This window comes from Epinephelus moara, chromosome 23 (assembly GCF_006386435.1).
Source record: "Epinephelus moara isolate mb chromosome 23, YSFRI_EMoa_1.0, whole genome shotgun sequence".
Lineage (NCBI taxonomy): Eukaryota > Metazoa > Chordata > Actinopteri > Perciformes > Serranidae > Epinephelus > Epinephelus moara.
This window is the reverse complement of record NC_065528.1, coordinates 11,566,387-11,585,322: the sequence shown is the minus strand read 5'-3', so window position 1 is coordinate 11,585,322 and position 18,936 is coordinate 11,566,387. Positions and strand designations below refer to the sequence as shown.

At 41.4% G+C, this 18,936-nt stretch overlaps 1 protein-coding gene across 3 annotated transcripts in view; it reads left to right on the top strand.

Annotated features, from left to right (window-relative positions):
• Nucleotides 1-18,936, top strand: part of strip2 (striatin interacting protein 2) — a 41,303-nt gene that overhangs the window by 8,031 nt on the left and 14,336 nt on the right. For 2 of the 3 annotated variants that reach the window (XM_050036253.1, XM_050036251.1), the window contains exons 2-10: nt 1,253-1,322; nt 4,983-5,057; nt 10,437-10,571; nt 10,979-11,099; nt 13,023-13,091; nt 13,931-14,037; nt 14,287-14,414; nt 15,904-16,092; nt 16,740-16,790. In XM_050036253.1, coding sequence (XP_049892210.1) covers nt 1,253-1,322; nt 4,983-5,057; nt 10,437-10,571; nt 10,979-11,099; nt 13,023-13,091; nt 13,931-14,037; nt 14,287-14,414; nt 15,904-16,092; nt 16,740-16,790 — 945 coding nt within the window. The remainder of the gene's footprint in view (nt 1-1,252; nt 1,323-4,982; nt 5,058-10,436; nt 10,572-10,978; nt 11,100-13,022; nt 13,092-13,930; nt 14,038-14,286; nt 14,415-15,903; nt 16,093-16,739; nt 16,791-18,936) is intronic. The other variant, XM_050036252.1, reaches the window with a different exon arrangement.

Here is an 18,936-nt window from a genome sequence, read left to right as displayed (position 1 = left end):
TAATTTTTGCGGTGTTTGATCTTGCGGTGATGTAGCCATTTTTCTGCCATGGTTCGCGTCCTGTAGGCGATATTTTTGTGGGCGTGTTACACCAAAACCTGTTTCCCCCGGCAATATTTTTGCAAGCGCACCGTTGCTGTGGCGCTGCCCAGAACGATTGTGATTGGTTGAAAGAAATACAAGCAGTCGGGGCGTTTTTTTTCTCCAATCTTTAAGTGAGAGTCGGCCCAGCCAGACCTTTCTTTTCTTGAGAAAGGTCTGGTGAGCGAGACTAGCAAAACACTAACTCGACCCAACTTTATAGGGAGCCAGTCTAAACACAGATGGTGTTGTTATTCTGGTCTTCATTACATTGTGCAATCAGTGTTTACTTCATAACGTTAGTTAAAGTTAAAGGAAAACAACCTGTCTATTTTCACTGTAATATGGTGATATGCTTCAGTATTTCAGAGGGAAGAATTCTTTTCGTAGTGTTGAGAATCTGTGTGAGTGTGTCTGCTTGCTCGCTCTAAGGTTATGCACTCAATGTGTGTGTGTGTGTGTGTGTGCATGTGTCACATGCTCTTCATTCAAAATCCTTCAGATACCACTTAATCATCAAAGCATGGCTTGTTGTCTTGTTTTGAGAGTTGATATATTGGACGTTCAAGGTTGCAGCAGACATTTGTGTGACTGCATGCAGCGGCTGAGTGTATTCATAGAAACTTGATGTGTGCGGTCTGTCTCGTGCTAATCACAGGGTGAGGCTAAAGTCAGAGCCATGAGAGACCCTCGACTGCACACAGGAGCTAATCTGCTCCGAAACAAGAGGCCATGCTGACTCCTGCGCCCTCTTTCCTCACTGCAGTTTATTGCTCCACCCGAGCATCTGGATCTTTGTGAGGGAGAGCATCCTTTAACTGCTCAATCAGCCTGATCAAAGCAGGAGCTGTGTGTGCCCATTGAGAGCATCTGTAACTGTGAGTGAGAGCTGAGAGGAAAAAAATGTAAATGACTAATCAACGCTGTGCCTGCATATCTGCGGCCAATCAAATGTACACAAGATAAAACCGTGAACGAGCCTGGAGAGTGTGTGTGGGTGATGTGTGTGACCGCAAATGGAGCACAGAGTAGTGGTAGGTGTTGCGAAATGTGAATAGCCTGCATTGTGTTTTGAGTATCTGTTTGCATGTGGGTGTCAGGACATTTGTGATCTAGCTGAGATCGGTGTCATACTACAATGTATAACTCATGTGTGTTTTGCTCTTCGCAGAGCTCCATGGAGTCTCCCAACCTGGAGTTTGAGTACGGAGACACAGACACACTGACTGCTGAGCTCTCAGGTAAGACTGACCAGCTGCTAAACACCAGACCTTTCTTTTACACGATTAGAAAATGGACATTTATGTCCCTAATAACTGCTGCAAAAACCGGCACTGTTTATTTCTCTCACACAGTGGTCGCTGCATTCAGTGTGTGCTGTTCATCAATGATGAGATTTTATCTGGTTAAATAAATGTGTGTAGTTTAAGATAATTATTTCTGATTCTGCTACCATGTGTGCTTCATATTGTTTACTACAATCTGATTTTCCCATGATGGATGTTTGTCATTTTTATGCCTCCACGGCAGCAATAGCATGAGGCAGGAGGCATTGTGCTTTCAGGTTGTCCGTCTGTCTTCCTCAAATTTGGCAAAATGCCACCTATATGCAAGGATAATCTGATTAGATTTTAGTGGTTACAGGTCAAAGGTCAAGGTCACTGTGACTTTGTCGGTCTCATTCTTGAGAACACGATATCTCAGGAACATTTTGAGGGAATTTCTTTAGTTTGACACAAACGTCCACTTGGACTGACGAATAAACTGATAACAATTTGATGGTTGGAGGTTGAAGTTCAAGGTCAGTGTGACCTCACAAAACATAACTCAGATATTGTTATGCTGATTGTGACAAAATTTCACACAAATGTCTAACAGGATAAAATTATGAAATTATGACATTTTATATCGAAATATGCATGGAGGTGTGTCACATGTGTTGCAGAGGTGTTGAAGGTGCAAAAGCAAAAAGCAGTGATGCAGAGTGGATGTCTGCTGTAGGGAGGGAGAGAGCGAGTGAAAACATGAGGCAGCTTTTATAGCCTGGAACGCCCAGTTGAGCTTAATCGAGGCAACGACCCTCCAATGTCAGCCAACTGCCTGGTGAGGTTGGCCAGAACATTCTCCAAGACAGTGGAAGGGGTGTCACAAGGTCAAAGGTCAACATCACTGGGACAAAATAAAATTCTCCATACAACACTTTTCTGGCCATTATTCAATGTCATATCTCAGGAACAGAGGGGAGACTTTGGTCAGATACTGAATTTGTGACTCTAGTCTTGAAAATGTGCTGATTGTATAGATGTTTTGTGTTGCTGGGAGGAAGATGCGTGTGAACCGTTCAGTAATTCTAGTTTTTTAGCCATGCTAGCAACATGGCTCTAGTGATGGCAATGTCGGTTCACCAGTTTGTTCACTCTGACTGGAATATTGGATAGATTGCTATTAAATTTTGTACAGACATTAATGGCCGCAGGGCCCAGTTGTTCAGAAGTAATCTGATTGGGTTTCAGCTATTGGATCGGATCAAATCTTGAAAATGGGTTATTCAAAAGAAAAAAAAAGGGATTCTGAAATGAGATTAGATCACGTAATCCAGTTTCGGTTTTGATCCAGATCAAACCTTCAGTAAGTTTTGTTCAAAACTTTTTTGTAGGATCCAAAAAAATCAGGATTATGCTGATCCTAGCAGAAGGGTGGATTTTTAGAACATTTAAATTGGTGGAATTTTTATATACATTTAGTTATACTTGTCACTTAATTTAAGTTTTACTGTCAACTAGCAAGGGTGGCAATGTTTAATTGACAAGTTGGCTGATCCCTACCATTTGGAGCACTGGTTATCTGGATTTGATAATCTTGAAAAGTTTATCTGTATCAGGGAGATCCAATCTGATGTTGCTTTGGAAAAACCGGCATAAAAGTAAGATGGATTAGCTGATCCTGGATAGCAAAACGTGGGGTTCCCAAAGCTGAATCATTCTGATCTAGATTAAATTTTGCCGAACTACTGGCCCCCGGTAGATGAATTTGATTATCTCTGGACTTTTCCTTCAGAGTGCCACCATCAGGTCAAAATTTGTCCAGTATTTTAGTTTATGACCAAATACCTGCAAAGGTAATCACCCATCACCCTAGTAAATGCTAGCATGGTAACACGCTAAACTATAATTATATATGTAGCATAGGATCAGCATGTTAGCACTATTTTTATGAACATGTAAGGATGCTGAAAAAAGCATGTAACTCAAAGCTGGCTGTGCTTATGTACAGTCTAGAATCTACCGTCATCAGTGCTAGCATAACTTTTGACCAGGGATACTCAACTTGCTTTGCCCAGGGGCCACTTTTGCACAATAACAGGTAGCCAAGGGCCAGTTGCAAAAACCCTGCACAGGTCAGGTGTACACAAGGGCATTTCTTGCATTGGTGGACATTCAGGGCCTCTTCAGAGTGTCCAAGGACCCACTTGTGGCACTTTTTTGATGAACAAGCTCTATTTTGATGCTTTTTATGCAGGCACCTTATTTATATAAAAAGTAAAAAAAATCCCACTGTAAATCAATTTATTTTAATGGGCCCCTAATTGAGTATCACTGCTATAGACTTGTTTGAGCACAGATTTGTAAATCTGGTTTTCATGTACCTTCATGCGCTCATCTGGCCTGGTTCCTTGCCTTTTTGCACAATCAGTAGCTTTTATCCGATTTCTCTTTTCATGCCAAACTGAGTCAGACTTACAGCTAACGTTATAAATGACTCCCACGGTAATATTTCTGTTTCCACTTAGCATACAGACTACAATGTGCTGTTGATTGGAAAATATAATTATGCCTGTGCATTCCTCAGGTTTCCTTCAGCTGTTTTATGTTACACTGTTATTCATGAAAACAAGACAACAAGCTGACACGCTGCTAAAGGCGCAGAACAAAATCCTCTGGTCCTGACATGTTTTCCAGACATAGGACACACTGTGTGACTAATGTTATGCGTAATCATAAGCGCTATGATTATACATTCAGAACTACTGAATTGTTCCGACATCTGTGTATTTGATAACAGCTCATGTGTGAATTGGACCTTGAATTATAAAAGCCCAAAGATGCATAAATGAATTCAACAATGCTAATAGAAGTTTCTGATTGTAATTTGATGTAATAGTTTCATTCAAGTGCATGATTTATGTTCCTCACCAGCACCAACTTTTCCCTCAGAGTTAGGTGATGTGCAGAGAGAAACGTTGAAAAACAACATTGATTTAAAGTCAGAATGATTGTCCTCCTGGTTGACAGCAAGCGACAGCTGAGTGTTAGTCACATTGGCAAACACACACAAAGACAGACAGACACAGACAGACAATCACAGTGGCTTTCCAGCGACAGCTCCTCGGGGTCGAGGAGTGATGCCCGCTCTGAGAACAGGAGGAGAAACATGGCAACGTGACGCATCATTGGACTGTGCATGAAACAGATGAGATCACCACCGAGGAGACAGCTTGTCTGTTTTGTTTTTGCAGAGCGGTTTACCTGCAGGAGTTAAGCTCCTCCTGTTTACTCTGCTGTTTATTCTACTCTTGCTATTTAGGACTGCAACTAACCGTTTTTTTCAGTATCAGTTAATCTGTTGATTAGTTTTTTTTAATCCACTGATTAATCGCTCGATCTTGTGAAAAAGGGGCAAATTCAGCTGTCAGCAGAGAACGATCAGATATTTATTTGTTTATTTTTTGCTTAATATCTTTATTGGTATTTATAATCATACAAAATGCAGTAAATTACAGGCACAGTTGGATAAACTCAATTTTAATTGATTAGCGAAATAATTAGTGATTCAAATTCTGATTTTTGTTTGATTTATTGACTTATCTTTTCAGCTCTAATTCTGTTGTATTCTGTCTGCAGAGCTCTACAGTTACACAGAGGAGCCAGAGTTTGCCCTGAACAGAGACTACTTTGAGGAGGACTTCAGGAGCCATGGTACTGTGTGTGTGTGTGTGTGTGTGTGTGTGTGTGTGTGTGTGTGTGTTAAATGGCTGTAGATAAGCTGTTTGTACATCCTTTAATGTGTTTAGATCACCTGTAGGATACCAGGTGCTTTGTTCCCTCACTGTCAGTGGCTCAGGTGAAGTGGGAGTAAAAGCTGAGTCTATAGTGTGTTTAAGACAAAAAATGTTGTAACAAATGCTCACAATGATATTGCACAGCCAAGTATAGTCTCAGCCAACACACTGGTCTACAGCCAGTTGTATTGATTATCACGGGGACCTTGGCGGCTCCTCCGACAGTGTGACTGCTGTTGACTGACAGAGCAGGACGGAGTCCTATTGTGCAGCTCTGAATGTCCCTGTTGGCTCCAGTTCAGTGCTGATAACAGCGTCCATAAGTGAGATGGTGAAGGTTAACTAAACAATTCTGCGACACTGTACACACTTGATATAATGTGTTTTGAGAGCATTTGCAAGTGAAATGAATAAATAGCTAAAGTACAGGTGTATTTATATCACAGCAGTCAGTGTTGGTCAAAAACAACTGCTTCACATGAGATAACACTGTTGTTAAAAAACAAAAGACTCAAACTAAAATTCTTTAATACTAAAAGCTTTAAGGTTGAGAGCAATAATTTCAAGTGTTACAGGTTTCTGTATTTACAACTTCACTCTCCAGGTACGTGTCTGCCCAAATCATGTTACTGTCATGCAGCGGGATAAACATGATCACGCTAGAATCACGAGATCACACGAGAATCCAGCCCTGATTTGCTACATATTGCCATGGATATATGAAGAGAACTGGATACAGCATTGGAGGCAGGAACCTGTTCATTCCTATGAACGTTGCTCAGAGGCCTAAAGCCAAAAAGTTTGACTTCTGGGGTATAAAATTACCCACATCTTTCGGATCGTTGGGTCCACAGAGCAAGTGCAGTAGAGACTTTCGCTGGCCAAGCGCCTAACTTCTGGTTTCGAGCTTCACTACTTTTATGGGGATTAAATGATTTTTTTTGATGAATTGTGCTGCTCGTCTAGATCTTCAAAATCTTATCGTACTGAATGGATTCAATTATGTTGATCAGACATTTTGTGGGGAGGTTGTGACACTCAAAAAAATTCATTCACCAATTTACAGACATCACTTTTACAAGGTAAGTCCATGGGAAAAAGTTTTTTTTGAGCCCAGTGGCATCACGTGATGGACCTGGAAGTTGTAATTCCTCAGTTTGGCCAATCTGTCAAATTGGCTTTGAAGTCCGGCGCTGTTCCTAGGGGCTTGCATAGCCTTAGCAAGCCTCTATGAACAGCACTAGGCTTTGAAGAGTTAATCCTTTCAACTATCAGGATGTGATCATATGTTCTGATAACATTACGAAAGTCTAGAAGAGCCACACGATTCATTTCCATTCAAGTTAGCAGACAACTAAACTGGATGTTAGCCTCTTGGCTGGCGAAATTCTTAAATGCGCTTACTTTATGGGCCCCACGGTGCAAAAATTTATACCCGGGAATCGGGATACACTGTATCTAGTTCTCTCAATACATCCATGAAACCAAGTTTGATAGCTTCTGTGTTCAAAACAGTATCGGCAAGTCTGTACTGGTGGACACATTTCTACCGTTGCGTGGTATACCATCGTATTTCCCCAGCCCGAGTTGCTGCAGTATTTAGCAGTCAGGAACTCCCGCTGGTGCTGTAACGTAACTTAACGGCTTACTTTTTTCCATTTCACCTCTACAGTGTATTTATCAACCTCACACTAAAAGCTGTGGATGTGTTCAGTTCAGCTCAGTTTTCTCACCTCTGAAGAGCAACACAAGCCAGCGTTGCTCTCCGGTGTGATGCTGGTTTTTTTGTAATTTTTTTTTTTTAAGCAGACCTGTGCGAGGGGAGGGTGACCAGGCACATCAAAGCTCTGCTGTTTTAAGCCGTTCAAAGAATGAAGAGGGCCAATCCTAACCATGTGATTGATATTTGGTTAGCGAGAACAAAGCAGCTTTTCCAGAGTTACTGTCTGACAGGAGATTATGCTTGAATACGTTTCTTTGCCAGATATTTTGAGTCAGTCTGTCTCGTCTTTATCAGGTTTGATTCTGAGTGAAATATTTTTAAAAGAGAAAGTAAAGAATCATAGTTTATTGTAGTTTTTCCACTGTGTTTGGTTGCAACGGAGGCAGGTTCTAACATGTCACAAATATCAATCTGAGAACAGACGAGAAGCCATAAAGGTCTCAAGTTACTGTGGCAGCTTTCCATTTGGTTTAGAAAAAGAACAAGACAAGCTTCATCCTCTTCATCTGTCACACCTCCTCTCCAAGCTGAGCGGTAATGAATAGCAGGATTAAATGAGAGCTCTTCTGTTTTACAGAGATAGATCGCAGAGCTGCCTCTTTGCGTTACAGTCTTTTCATTAGCGAGTGTGTATCTGTGTGTGTTTAGTGAGACTGTATGTTGGTTGTCAAGTGGGTGGTTCTCCTGTTTGACTTGTGCTCTTTGTGTATGTGTGTATATGTCAGGGCCGTTGACAGTGTGCTCATCAATGTTTACCGCCACTACCCATAAATCCCTAATCAGTCACTCAACGAAATTACTGTGATTATCACGACATGTCTAATTTAAGCTCTTCGCTGAAGAAGAGGACGTTTTTCAGAGACACTGCTGGAATTAGAAAGCGTTTTGTCTTCCTGACTTGAGTAGACAGCACAAGTCAGAATATCTTAAGTGGAAGAAGCACTGAGCTCCACCGATCATGATGTTACACTGCTTAATGCCTATTAGGTCCGCGTAATCAAATGAAGAGTCCAAGAATAGAAGACTTACACTGTTTTAAAAACAAATAGGCTTGAATTCGTGCCAGACAAGGCATGCATTTCTTTAAATGCTTCATTTTTGCATGAATACTGTACGTCTGGTTTCTCCGTATGGTGCCTCTGACTCCGTTAATTACTGCTCTGTGTGCTTCAACACTCACTAGCTATTAGATATTGCCAGAGCTGATCCAGTGGGCCTGAACATAAGGTTAAAAACTAGTAACAGAAACATCAAAGCATCAGTCAGTCTCTATTCACACACACACATTACAACATGATTACTGGACATCCAGTTCAAGGTTACAGTTTCCTGAACAGTCTGAGGTCAAACAATTTAATATTTGAGCCATGGGTGAGGGAAACAGGAGAGACGAGAGGTGACATGCAGAACGTTAGAGTAATGACAAAACACTACAGGGAGTAAACTCGGAGAAAACAGCAGCATACAAGCACTTCTCAAAATGAGGCCTCACAATGGCATCTCCATATTGGAGAACATGCAGACTTGCAGTTAGCTTGGAAAGGTGTCTTTATGTGTTTAACTGTTGCTCTTAATAACATTATAGTATATTTTACACTGTGGCATAATGTATTCAAGCAGATGATAACTAGTACAGTGACTGAACAAAAGATAATAAGATAATTAGTATGACAACCACAGTAAGCTAACGAATATGATAATTACAATAGGCTTACTATTAAGACAACTGAGGTAAGCTAACGAGTACTATAACTGTAAGCTAACGAGTATGATAACTACAATAGGCTAAGGAGTATGGTAAGCTAACAAGTACTATAACTCCTGTAAACTAATGAGTATGATAACTATAGTAGGCTAACAAGTAAGATGACTATGGTAAGCTAACGGATACTATAACTACAGTAAGCCAATGTATGATAACTACAGTAGGCTAACAGATAGATGACTGCGGTAAGCTAACGAGTACTATAACTGCAGTAAGATAACGAGTATGATGACCACAATAAACTAAGGAGTATGATAACGACAACAAGCTAACAACGTTACAGCAGCTATAGTAGGCTAACAAGGATGACAACTACAGTAAACAAACTAGTATGATAACTACAGTAAGCTAACGAGTTTGATAACTATAGTAAGCTAACGAGTACACTGAATACAGTAAGCTAACGAGTATGGTAATGGCAGCAAGCTAACAAGTACAGTAGCTATAGGAGGCTAACAGGTTTAACTACAGTAAACTAAAGAGTAAGTAAGTAACAACAGTAAGCTAATGAGTTTGATAACTAAAGAAACCCAAAGAGTAAGATAACTACAGCTAGCTAATAACTATGATAATTAGATGATTAAGAGTAAGAGATGACTGATGGGAAGTAACTGATAAAAAAGAGAAAATTTACAAGTGGTCAAACTGGCCGTAATTACTGAATTTTATGTTTTGTTTGTTGTCATATTGTCAATTACGTGCACCATACACTACAAAAATCTAGGATAAATCATAGATTGTGGACCCTGTTCATTCCTATGAAAGTTGCTCAGTGGTGCATGAAGCCAAAAAGGTATAGACTTAAAGGCTGCCGAACATGAGCGCGCCTGAGCCGGCTGACTTCCACTTTAGCACTCCCTTAACTTGAATAAGGAATAGAATAATTTAATCTTGCAGCTCTTTTAGACTTTCCAAATATTATCGGACCAAATGGATTAAATCTTGATAGTTGAACGAGTCATTTCGCAGGGATTGTGATAAAAAAATGTATCCACTGGTTTATAGATGTATTTTTCCCTAGGTAAGTCTATGAGAAAACGTATTTTTGTGACATACCCTGGAAATTGCACTGTTTGGCCACTATGAAAATTGTCTTCAAGGCCCGGTGCACTTCCTTGGGGCCTGGGTTAAATCCCAAAATGAGAATGTCCAGGGGCGGGACTATGCTAATCTTCCTTTTACAAATGAAAAGCTGAATTCAATGATCATTTCCATACACACAGAGGTTTCACTGTCACAGTCTTATTTAGTCTGGTATGACCAGTTAAATAATGTCTAGTGTTTGCTAGTTTGAGGAGGTAAAAATTGCTGTAACATTTTATTGCTACTGTTAGAGCTCAGTACTTCATAAATAAACCGCCCTTGTGCTTGTGACTTTGCTTTTTAAGAGTTAGTTCGGATTCAGGAAAGTCATACAATGACACCATTAAACTATCTAATCAAGGCAGTGGTAGGCCAGCAATCTTCATGTTCAGGAAGGTAAAAATACTTTTTTCGTCAGTGGAGTCTGGCTTTGAAGAGAGCATAGGTAATTTTCACTTTAAGTACAGTTCCCCTTTGGAAAGGGCTGTCTGTCTGGGATGTACTGAACTGGATAAATAAGACTTGGATTATACTGCACAAGTTCTTCCCTATCTGTCTCTACCCTCTCGCTTTTTAATGAAAGAAAAATGCCAAAAGAATACACACTTTGGAGACATATTATTGTAGCCTACACTGAAATGTCTAAGGCAGAGGAAAAAGATACTGAAAAAAAAAGTGCTTCTGAAAATAACCTTGCCCGCTGTGTTGTCGTGTCCTTCCTGCAGCTCGAGGCAGGAGGTGGATCGAGCTGACGGTGGAGGAGCAGAGGACATATGTGATGAGGCTGCTGGATGCGCTGGAGGTGACAGACAGAGACAAGAGGCTAAAGGTGGCCAGGGCCATCCTCTACTTGGCGCAGGGTGCGTAGGCCCAGTACAATACCACTAGCATTAGGCTGCAGCAAATATTTTGTCTTGAAAGTGTAGGAAAAGTACATCTTTACTGTTGCTTCTCCTTTTGCTTTAAAAGAAATAAGCTTTTCAAAGTTATCCATATTAAATACAGCCTTGTTTAAAAAGCCTGTATGGTTGCTCTGCACATGATAATAGACAGTCCTTGCTCCTCAGAACTTCACATATAGTATAAAGTATGATTTATACAGCGTGTAAGACATATTTTGTGTATGTTATTTAAAAGCATTCAGTTTGCAAATCCCCTGAAAAACCCAGAAGCAAGTACGGACAAATTGGAAATATGAAATATAACAACTAAACTAATATATCACACTTATTGTGTTCTGTTTTCCCCTCACACTTTTTTTCTCCAGGAGTGTTTGATGAGTGTGACACAGAGGTGGATGTGCTCCACTGGTCCAGACACAATGTCTTTCTGCTCTACGACATGGGCATCTTCACGGCACTGCTGGAGCTGCTTAGCATGGAGATAGAGTGAGTACGACACTCCGAATATCCTGGGGACATATGAGTCACTGAGAACATTTCTTCACTACTTTAATAGGTAGAATGAAATGACCATCACAACCACCTCTTCTTCGATACCAGTGAATGTTAAAAAAGATGGACAGTGCATCTCCTCTTTCTTCCACTGAACAAACATGAAGCCAAAATAGCTGCCATCCCAGGAATCCTGCATGGGTCCATTTTTGAAAAGCCGCACCTGCCCACACCTGTAAAGCTCAGTACCAGAACCGACCTGTTAACCCTCATTATTTCTAAGTCAAAGCTGCATTTGCCCGCGCCTGTTAGTTTAAGTCCCGTGACTCGACCTGCACCCATGATTAAACATACCCAGACTACAGTCACTCACATTAAGCTGGGTTCTCTGTTCTTGAAATAAAAATCCAACAAAGGAAAAGTCTCTTTCACTGGCTGCCCTCGATGCCAAGATGGCGAAAACATTTGGCGCAATCGCTGCCAGGTTAGGAAACATTTTAGCGTGCTCCTTCCACCTCCATTAAACCTCAATATCTATAACTATTTGGGTGTCTTGAACTCAAAGTAGACTGCCACCTCATCCTCAGGCTGCGAAGTTGAATCACTGCAGTCCTCCACGTTGGTGACGAATGTGATGACGGAGTCAAAGGTTCAACTTTTATCACTGAATTTCAAAATAAAAGGAATTGAAGCTTGATAATAGTGATTTAGATGTTGAAATATTACACATATACTGCATCTTTTTCATTTTTTTTTACTCACCAGCTGCCTGCCCGCATGTAGTTAATTTTTGCCCATGCTCATACCCGGTAATTTATACAGATATTTTTACCCGTTACACAGCACTTCCTAAAATGACAGAAACCATCTTTGCAAAAAATGTGTACTTTGATCTTTGCTAACGTGGAGGGGGCATGGTTTATTATCTATACTGCAACCAGCCACTTGGGAGCAAATGAGATGTTTTGGCTTCACTTTTTGGGAGCTGTCATGTCGTCCATCTTTATATACAGTCTATGTTTGATACAAACAATAATGCTGCAATGTATATTTCATCATGGTTTTGCTTGATAAGACTACATGATGCTCATGTATTTACAATGGAGGGTAAAAGAAAGGCACATAAGATACAGACAGGGCAGACCTTGTCCTTCAGGGAAGTGCAAAGCAGTTCATATCTTTTTAGAATGTATTTCCCCCTTCGGCAAAGGCCTGCAGCAATAAAGGAAGGGAGGGGGCTGTAATACAGGGTAAAAGTGACATTATTTTTCCCAGATGAAGGAAATCTTTATTCTGAAATCTGGAGGTGTCTCATGGCCTGATGGTTGTCATGTTACTGAAAGGTCATAGTTTGGAGCCCTGAAAGAGTCAGTGTTTTCTTTCTCACTTACGAGATCAAAGTTCTCTCATGCACATCCACTTCTTCCCTGTCGAGGTTTGTGGGGATAGAAAGGCACTGAGATAGAGAGGGAGAGACTGAAATGCTGGAATACAGTAAACACACCGTCTGTGATCCGTGCTTCAAACCCTTCATTGAGGACACTGTGTGGCAGCGGCTCCTTCAAGTCTGCTTTTGTTGCTGCTGGTGTCAGCCTCAGTTGGGATCCAGCGCTTCTTTGTTGTTATATAAGCTGCTCTGAGGCATCGTGGCGCATTGTGGCTTATCAACACACTGCACGGCAAAGCAGTGTTAGCAAGCCAATCAGGCAAACGCATACATGGCTGTGGTTTTGCAAAAAGCAAAAAAAGGCACCGCATTAAAAATGACAGTCTGGTTGTGTGTATTTAAAAACTCTAGATCATTATGTCCTTGGTATGTTTTGGTCATTAACAGTGTGTATGCACAGGCTTGGCTCTTCTTTTCCCAATAAACCACTAAAACGAAGCAGTTATTTATTTGTGTATTTGTGTCTGCAGTAACAACCAGGCGTGCAGCAGTGCAGTGAGGAAGCCGGCCATCTCTCTTGCAGACAGCACAGAGCTCAGGTAAGCCATATAACCACAAGACTCACAGCCTGCTGCACATTCCTCTCACCTCATATAAGAAGTAAAGCCAATAAGTACAAAAACATTTTCCAATTCTTCAAATTTATACCTCCTGTCCTGCACTTTCTCTCAGAACTCACCTCAGTATCTCTCACACTTACCCTCCTGTCATCTGGCCATGTTTACACACATACACACACCTAATCTGCAACATTTAATTATAGTCTGTTACCCTTTCCCTCACATTCATCTCTGCGTCTGCTTAATGGGATTGATTTTTGAGCAAAACACCCCTCTGCACACACACAAATATGTTCACACACACACACACACACACACACACACACACACACAGCGCTCCGTCTGTGCATTCCCCAGTTGAACACTTGTAAATAATTACAGGCTAGAGGAGTAGATTTGCTCCTAATTGCTGTTACAAAATTGAAAACCATTACAGTTATTTTGAACCGAGAGGCTTTTGTCGAGCGAACAAAGCGTTTAATGCATAAAACACCGCCTGACTTACATCAGGTAATTGTGAATGGGTGGTGCATTGTCCTGGCAGAGAGTACAAATCACTTCCTCTCAGACTCATATGCACAAGCAGATTGCCTGCAGTCCTTCTCTGCCTCTTGGACTTCTCTCTCATTGTTACTCATCATTTCCTCCATTGTATTATTGTCTCTCTTACTTGTGGACCGTTAAGACCTATTATTATTGTTTTAGTCACTGGTTAAATGCCGTCCACACACACACATACACACACACACACACACACACACACACACACACACACACACACGATGAAGCTGAGAATTGTGTGTGTCTTTTCCTTGCAGAGTGCTACTGAGCATCATGTATCTGATGGTGGAGACCATTAGAGTCCAAACAGAGGACGACAGACCTGAGTGGATAGCAGCAAGAGAAACTTTCAAGAATGAGCTAGGTGTGTGTGTGTGTGTGTGTGTGTGTGTGTGTGTGTGTGTGTGTGTGTAGAACAAATACAGGGCACTTTGCTGAAATATGATTGTTGCAGCGGTTGTATACTTTTATTGAGATCTGTTTCTTTGATCTAAAAAAATTGCTGCTTCATGGCCATCGTTCAGTATCTTGAAAGCACAGGAGAGTAACAGGCGCTTTATTATATCCATGTATCCAATTCAGAAACACTGACTTTGACCTTTGACCCCCTCAGGTTCACCTCTGTACAATGGAGAGCCCTTTGCCCTGCTCCTTTTCACCATGGTGACCAAGTTCTGCAGCATGAACGCCCCGCATTTCCCCATGAAGAAAGTACTGCTTTTGCTCTGGAAGACAATACTGGTTAGTAGCACATTATAACCCTTAAAACATAAGCCCCTTTTACACTGCCAGATTTTCCGTGAATGTTGGGCCATTTTGCCGGCAAGCTGCGAGCGTTTAGACACACAGAGCCGCATTGGCAAGTTGATCCGAGGTGCCCAATTTTCCGCCTCGTAGGGTAGTCATATTGGTGGAACCCTTTTAGTTTAAACAGACCGAGGCGGCCTTCCGCAACAGGAGGGGCTGTTGAAGACTTGTGGGAGGAGCTGTTGATGATGCCGCATGTGCGAGCCACTGGCGGTGGATAAACAGGAAACAGCTGATAGCAGGAATTAGCGAGCCGCTAGTAGCAAGAGGGAAACGCAAACCTGACAGACACTTTAAAGATGAGCAACTGGGGAGACAAGGTATTGCGCGCCCTCCTTGTCCTCGCAAACGAAGAGGCCATTAACCGTCAGATGACGGGACGGTGAAGGACGGGCTGACTTACAAGAGAATCGCGGAAGGACTGACCAGCCGCCACTTCCGTCCCACGTCACTGTTTACATCACACGCTGAGCTACACGTTTTGTTTCTTGCTCACGCCCCCCATTGCCCCGAAACAGGCGCATTCTGTATGAACAAAAGTAGGTAGGCGGTATTTTGCCACACTCCGTGATTTTGTTTTTATACTGCCAATGCTGAAAAAAGACTGATTGGGCTTTCCTGCAAATTTGCACAATTCCTATCTAAAAAGGGCTAATGATACATCATGCACATAAATCTCTTTGGAAGTTATGAAAATAACTTAAAACTTGCTTCTGATAGATAGCAATGTATAATATTGTATATTAAAAGAAATATTTAACTACTGGAAAGATGGTCTTTTCATACAACTCGGCTGTCTACGTAGGACGAAGACGCAAATGCTTTTAAAATCGGTGCTACATGACCAGAAAAAACAGAGAAGAAGGGCTGTGGCTTTCGCTTTTGCTTAAGAGGTAGAAACCAATAAGTACCACAAAACACTGTTCCACACTAGTGACAAAATGCAAGTGCCTGTCTGAAACAATATCTTGTACTATAGCTAAACAGTTTCTGAAGGCATTTTAAAAAAAAAATGGCAATACAGAGACAGAATCTTGGTCTATATTTGATCAACACTGCTTAGCTTTAGAGTTTGATCAGAGTTTTAAAGAACAGGGAAAGAGTGAGGGGCAGCTCTCTCTCTCAATCCACTTCTGGACATACAAAAATGTGGAAGTACACGAAATCTGGAATTTTTTTCACCGTGAAAAGAGCAGTTAGACCTGAGCGTAGCTGGTAGCTGCAAAATGTACAGCCGTCAGGTATGAACCCATTGGATTAGATCACCCATCCATATAATATTTTAAATGTCCTTTATATAATAACTTGTAGGCTGGTGAGGATACATCCACCTGCGTTCTGTTCCTCCTGACTCTCCAGACATTGATTCACTGCACAGAAGCCTGTGAATCACTGTGTTTCTGCCTCCGTCCTTATCTTCCAGTTCACCTTGGGCGGTTTCGAGGAGCTCCAGGAGATGAAGGTGCGAGGCAGGGAGCGTCTGAACCTGCCCTCGCTGCCGGAGGACAGCATCAAGGTGGTCAGGGCCATGAGAGCAGCCTCGCCCCCGGCCTCTGCCATGGAGCTCATCGAACAGCAGCAGCAGCAGAAGAGAGGTCGCCGCAGCCGCAGGGTACAGACCCCACACGTGCACGCCCACCACGCACATTCAGACCTTATCAGTAGTGTGTTATTATTGTACAGTCACACATTATATTGTACTCCTTATCTGATTGCACACACACACGTGACACTTCAAATACAGTTACTCATTTAAGTTCAACATAACCAGACAAGGGGGCATAAATGCAACATTTTAATATGCATTCATTGAAACACTCATCCAAAACAAGAAGGATCTAGAGTCTTCTCAGTGTGTTTGTAGCTAAAACCATATGTGCACAAGAAGGCACAAGTGTGTGTGGTACCTCTAACCCTACAGTATAACTGAGCTGTATAACTAACATGGCATTGTAAATGCTACCTCAGACTAATTTTTCCATTATTTGCCTTTTTATTGTCGAACAGCATCATCTGTTTCTAGTAAAGTAACTTCCCTCTGTAACCCGCCCTCTAACTCTTTGCTGGGTCAGGTTTTCCAAAAGTTCTGCAGTGCCAACATCACTGGTTCTCTGTTGTAAGTCAGTGATGCCAGAGATGATCTTGGTGCTGGGACAGTTTTGTTTTTCGTAGAGCTTTGACTGGCACTCTCTCTCTCTCTCTCTCTCTCTCTAATTGCCCTCTGGTTTCTCATTGCCCCTCTTCCTTGTGTCCCCACAGAGTGCCTTTGTTGATAGCTTGGAAGGAGACAGTCCCTTTCCCAAGAAGCAGGTCTTTACCCACAAATTCCCTCTTTTCCTTCTGCATTTTCTCTCTGCATTGAGCTGGACTTTTTGCACCCCTCTTCCACATTCCCACAACCTTCTTTACTTTCTTTTCTTCCTGCCCTCCTTCCTCTTTCTTTGTCTTCTCTTTGCTCCTCTTCTCTTGTCATTAAACCTCAGCCAGTCACATCAGGATGCACCAAAAAACACACTAACACATCAGAAATATTATCCTTTTCACTCACTGAAAAAAGAGTGACAAAATTGAATTACTCAGAATATTAAGCGTGTTGTCTACACAATTCAAACTACTGGACAAATTCTGTAGTGTTTTGGAAAAGAAGAAATGTATTACTCCAAGTGGTTTTGGTGCAGTCCTACTCTCAGTCTCATTTCCAATACAGTTAGACTTTTGGGAAATGCACAGAAGTCCTGTTCCCACTGGACAAAAAACCCACTAACATCTGGCTTTTGTCTGTAGTGGGAAAAGTTACAGTCAGCATTAATACCCGGGACATTTGACTCTGCAGTAGTCACCAGTATTTATCAGCTCCAGCTCCAATCCACAGCAATAGAAACATGACACCCAGGTAGATACGCCAAATTTCGCGTCTTTTCCGGCGCGATCATCGGCTACTTCTTATGACTCTTTGTCATATCTAAGTTGCAAATTCCATCCATCTCTGTCCAAGAAGCACTCAAACATCTTTCCAAATTAGTTTGCACTGAAGTTGAAAGAGAGAAAAAAAGAAGTAACCACTGTAACATTGTCATTGGCCTCCATGCTGCTTTCTGCTGTATATTACACCTGTTTTCTTCAAACGTTAGACACCAGAAAAAAAAAAACCCAGAAAGACATACTCGGAAATGGATAAGGAATCTATCGCCTACCCGCAAAATTTCAATTAATAACCTGGGCTATTATTTGCTTAAATCCCTGAAATCAACAGGCCTATATATGGGACAGGCCTTTAATTTCATTTCACACCACATTGTTGCCCAACAAAGACTGGAAAATACAATCAAATTGTTAATTTAAACCAGTATGAATATTACTTGTATAAAAATTAGGCTTCAGATAATATATCAATTATGAATCATTCATTTGATCTAGCTCCAGCAGACAGAGCATCAGAGAGAGTTACGACATCCAAGGATTACGGCACCTGGCACAACGACACAACACCACTTTGTCCTGTTGAAGCAACACTCACAACTTGGATCATTTTTTATGAAAAACCCTTTTGATTCTTTTGATGTGAGGACGCTAACGAACTAAAGGAATAGGAATAACTTACAGGGTAATTGAGGAATGGACACATAATTAGAGGTAGCCAACAACCTGCTTTAAACATCAGAAGAACTTAGATTAAAAAAATGAACTGCTTGGCAACCAGACCAGGTGTCTTATTGAGACAGGCCTTTATTTGTCAAAATGTGTAGCCACACTGGGCTAGTGAAAGGGACAAAATGGCATTTAATTGGGACTCGGCTTTTAACTGAAGTTTTAGGGTGTTTTTAGCAGGGGTTTCAGCTTTTAAAAAAAACAAATGCATATACGTACTAATTGTGGTGGGGAAAGGGTATTGTGTGCTGTTTTGCAGAGAGTTAGATGAGAATGTAGATACTGCTTTTGTGTCTGAATGCTAAATACAAGGCTACAGTAAGAAGCCGCTTAGCTTAGCCCAGCAAAAAGACTAAAAACAGGGGGAAACAGCTTTCCTGGCCTTGTCCAAAGGTAAAAAAAAAAAAAAAAGTGCCAACTAGCACCTCCAAAGCTCACTTATAAGCAAGTACTATCTTGTTTGTTTAATCTGCACAAAAAAGTTTAATAACAGTTTTAGAGGCTTCTTGGCTTCCTAAGTCTGGTTGCCTAGCAACGTCACGGTGTCAGCAGGCCTAAATCTACTTCAGCGTAAAGACGTGAGATTGGTATCGATCTCCTTGTCTAAGTCTCTCGAGAAGAAAGTGAATAACTGCTTTTCCCAAAATGTCATACTGTTCACATAATATAATTGTCACTACCTGCATGTTTTCTTTCATTTTGTTTTTCTCACTCTTCCTTTTGTCTCGTCTGTTTTTCTCTTCCCTGTAGTTCTGCTTATCCCCCTTTCATGCTTATCTTTTAAATTCCCCATCCATACATGCCTATA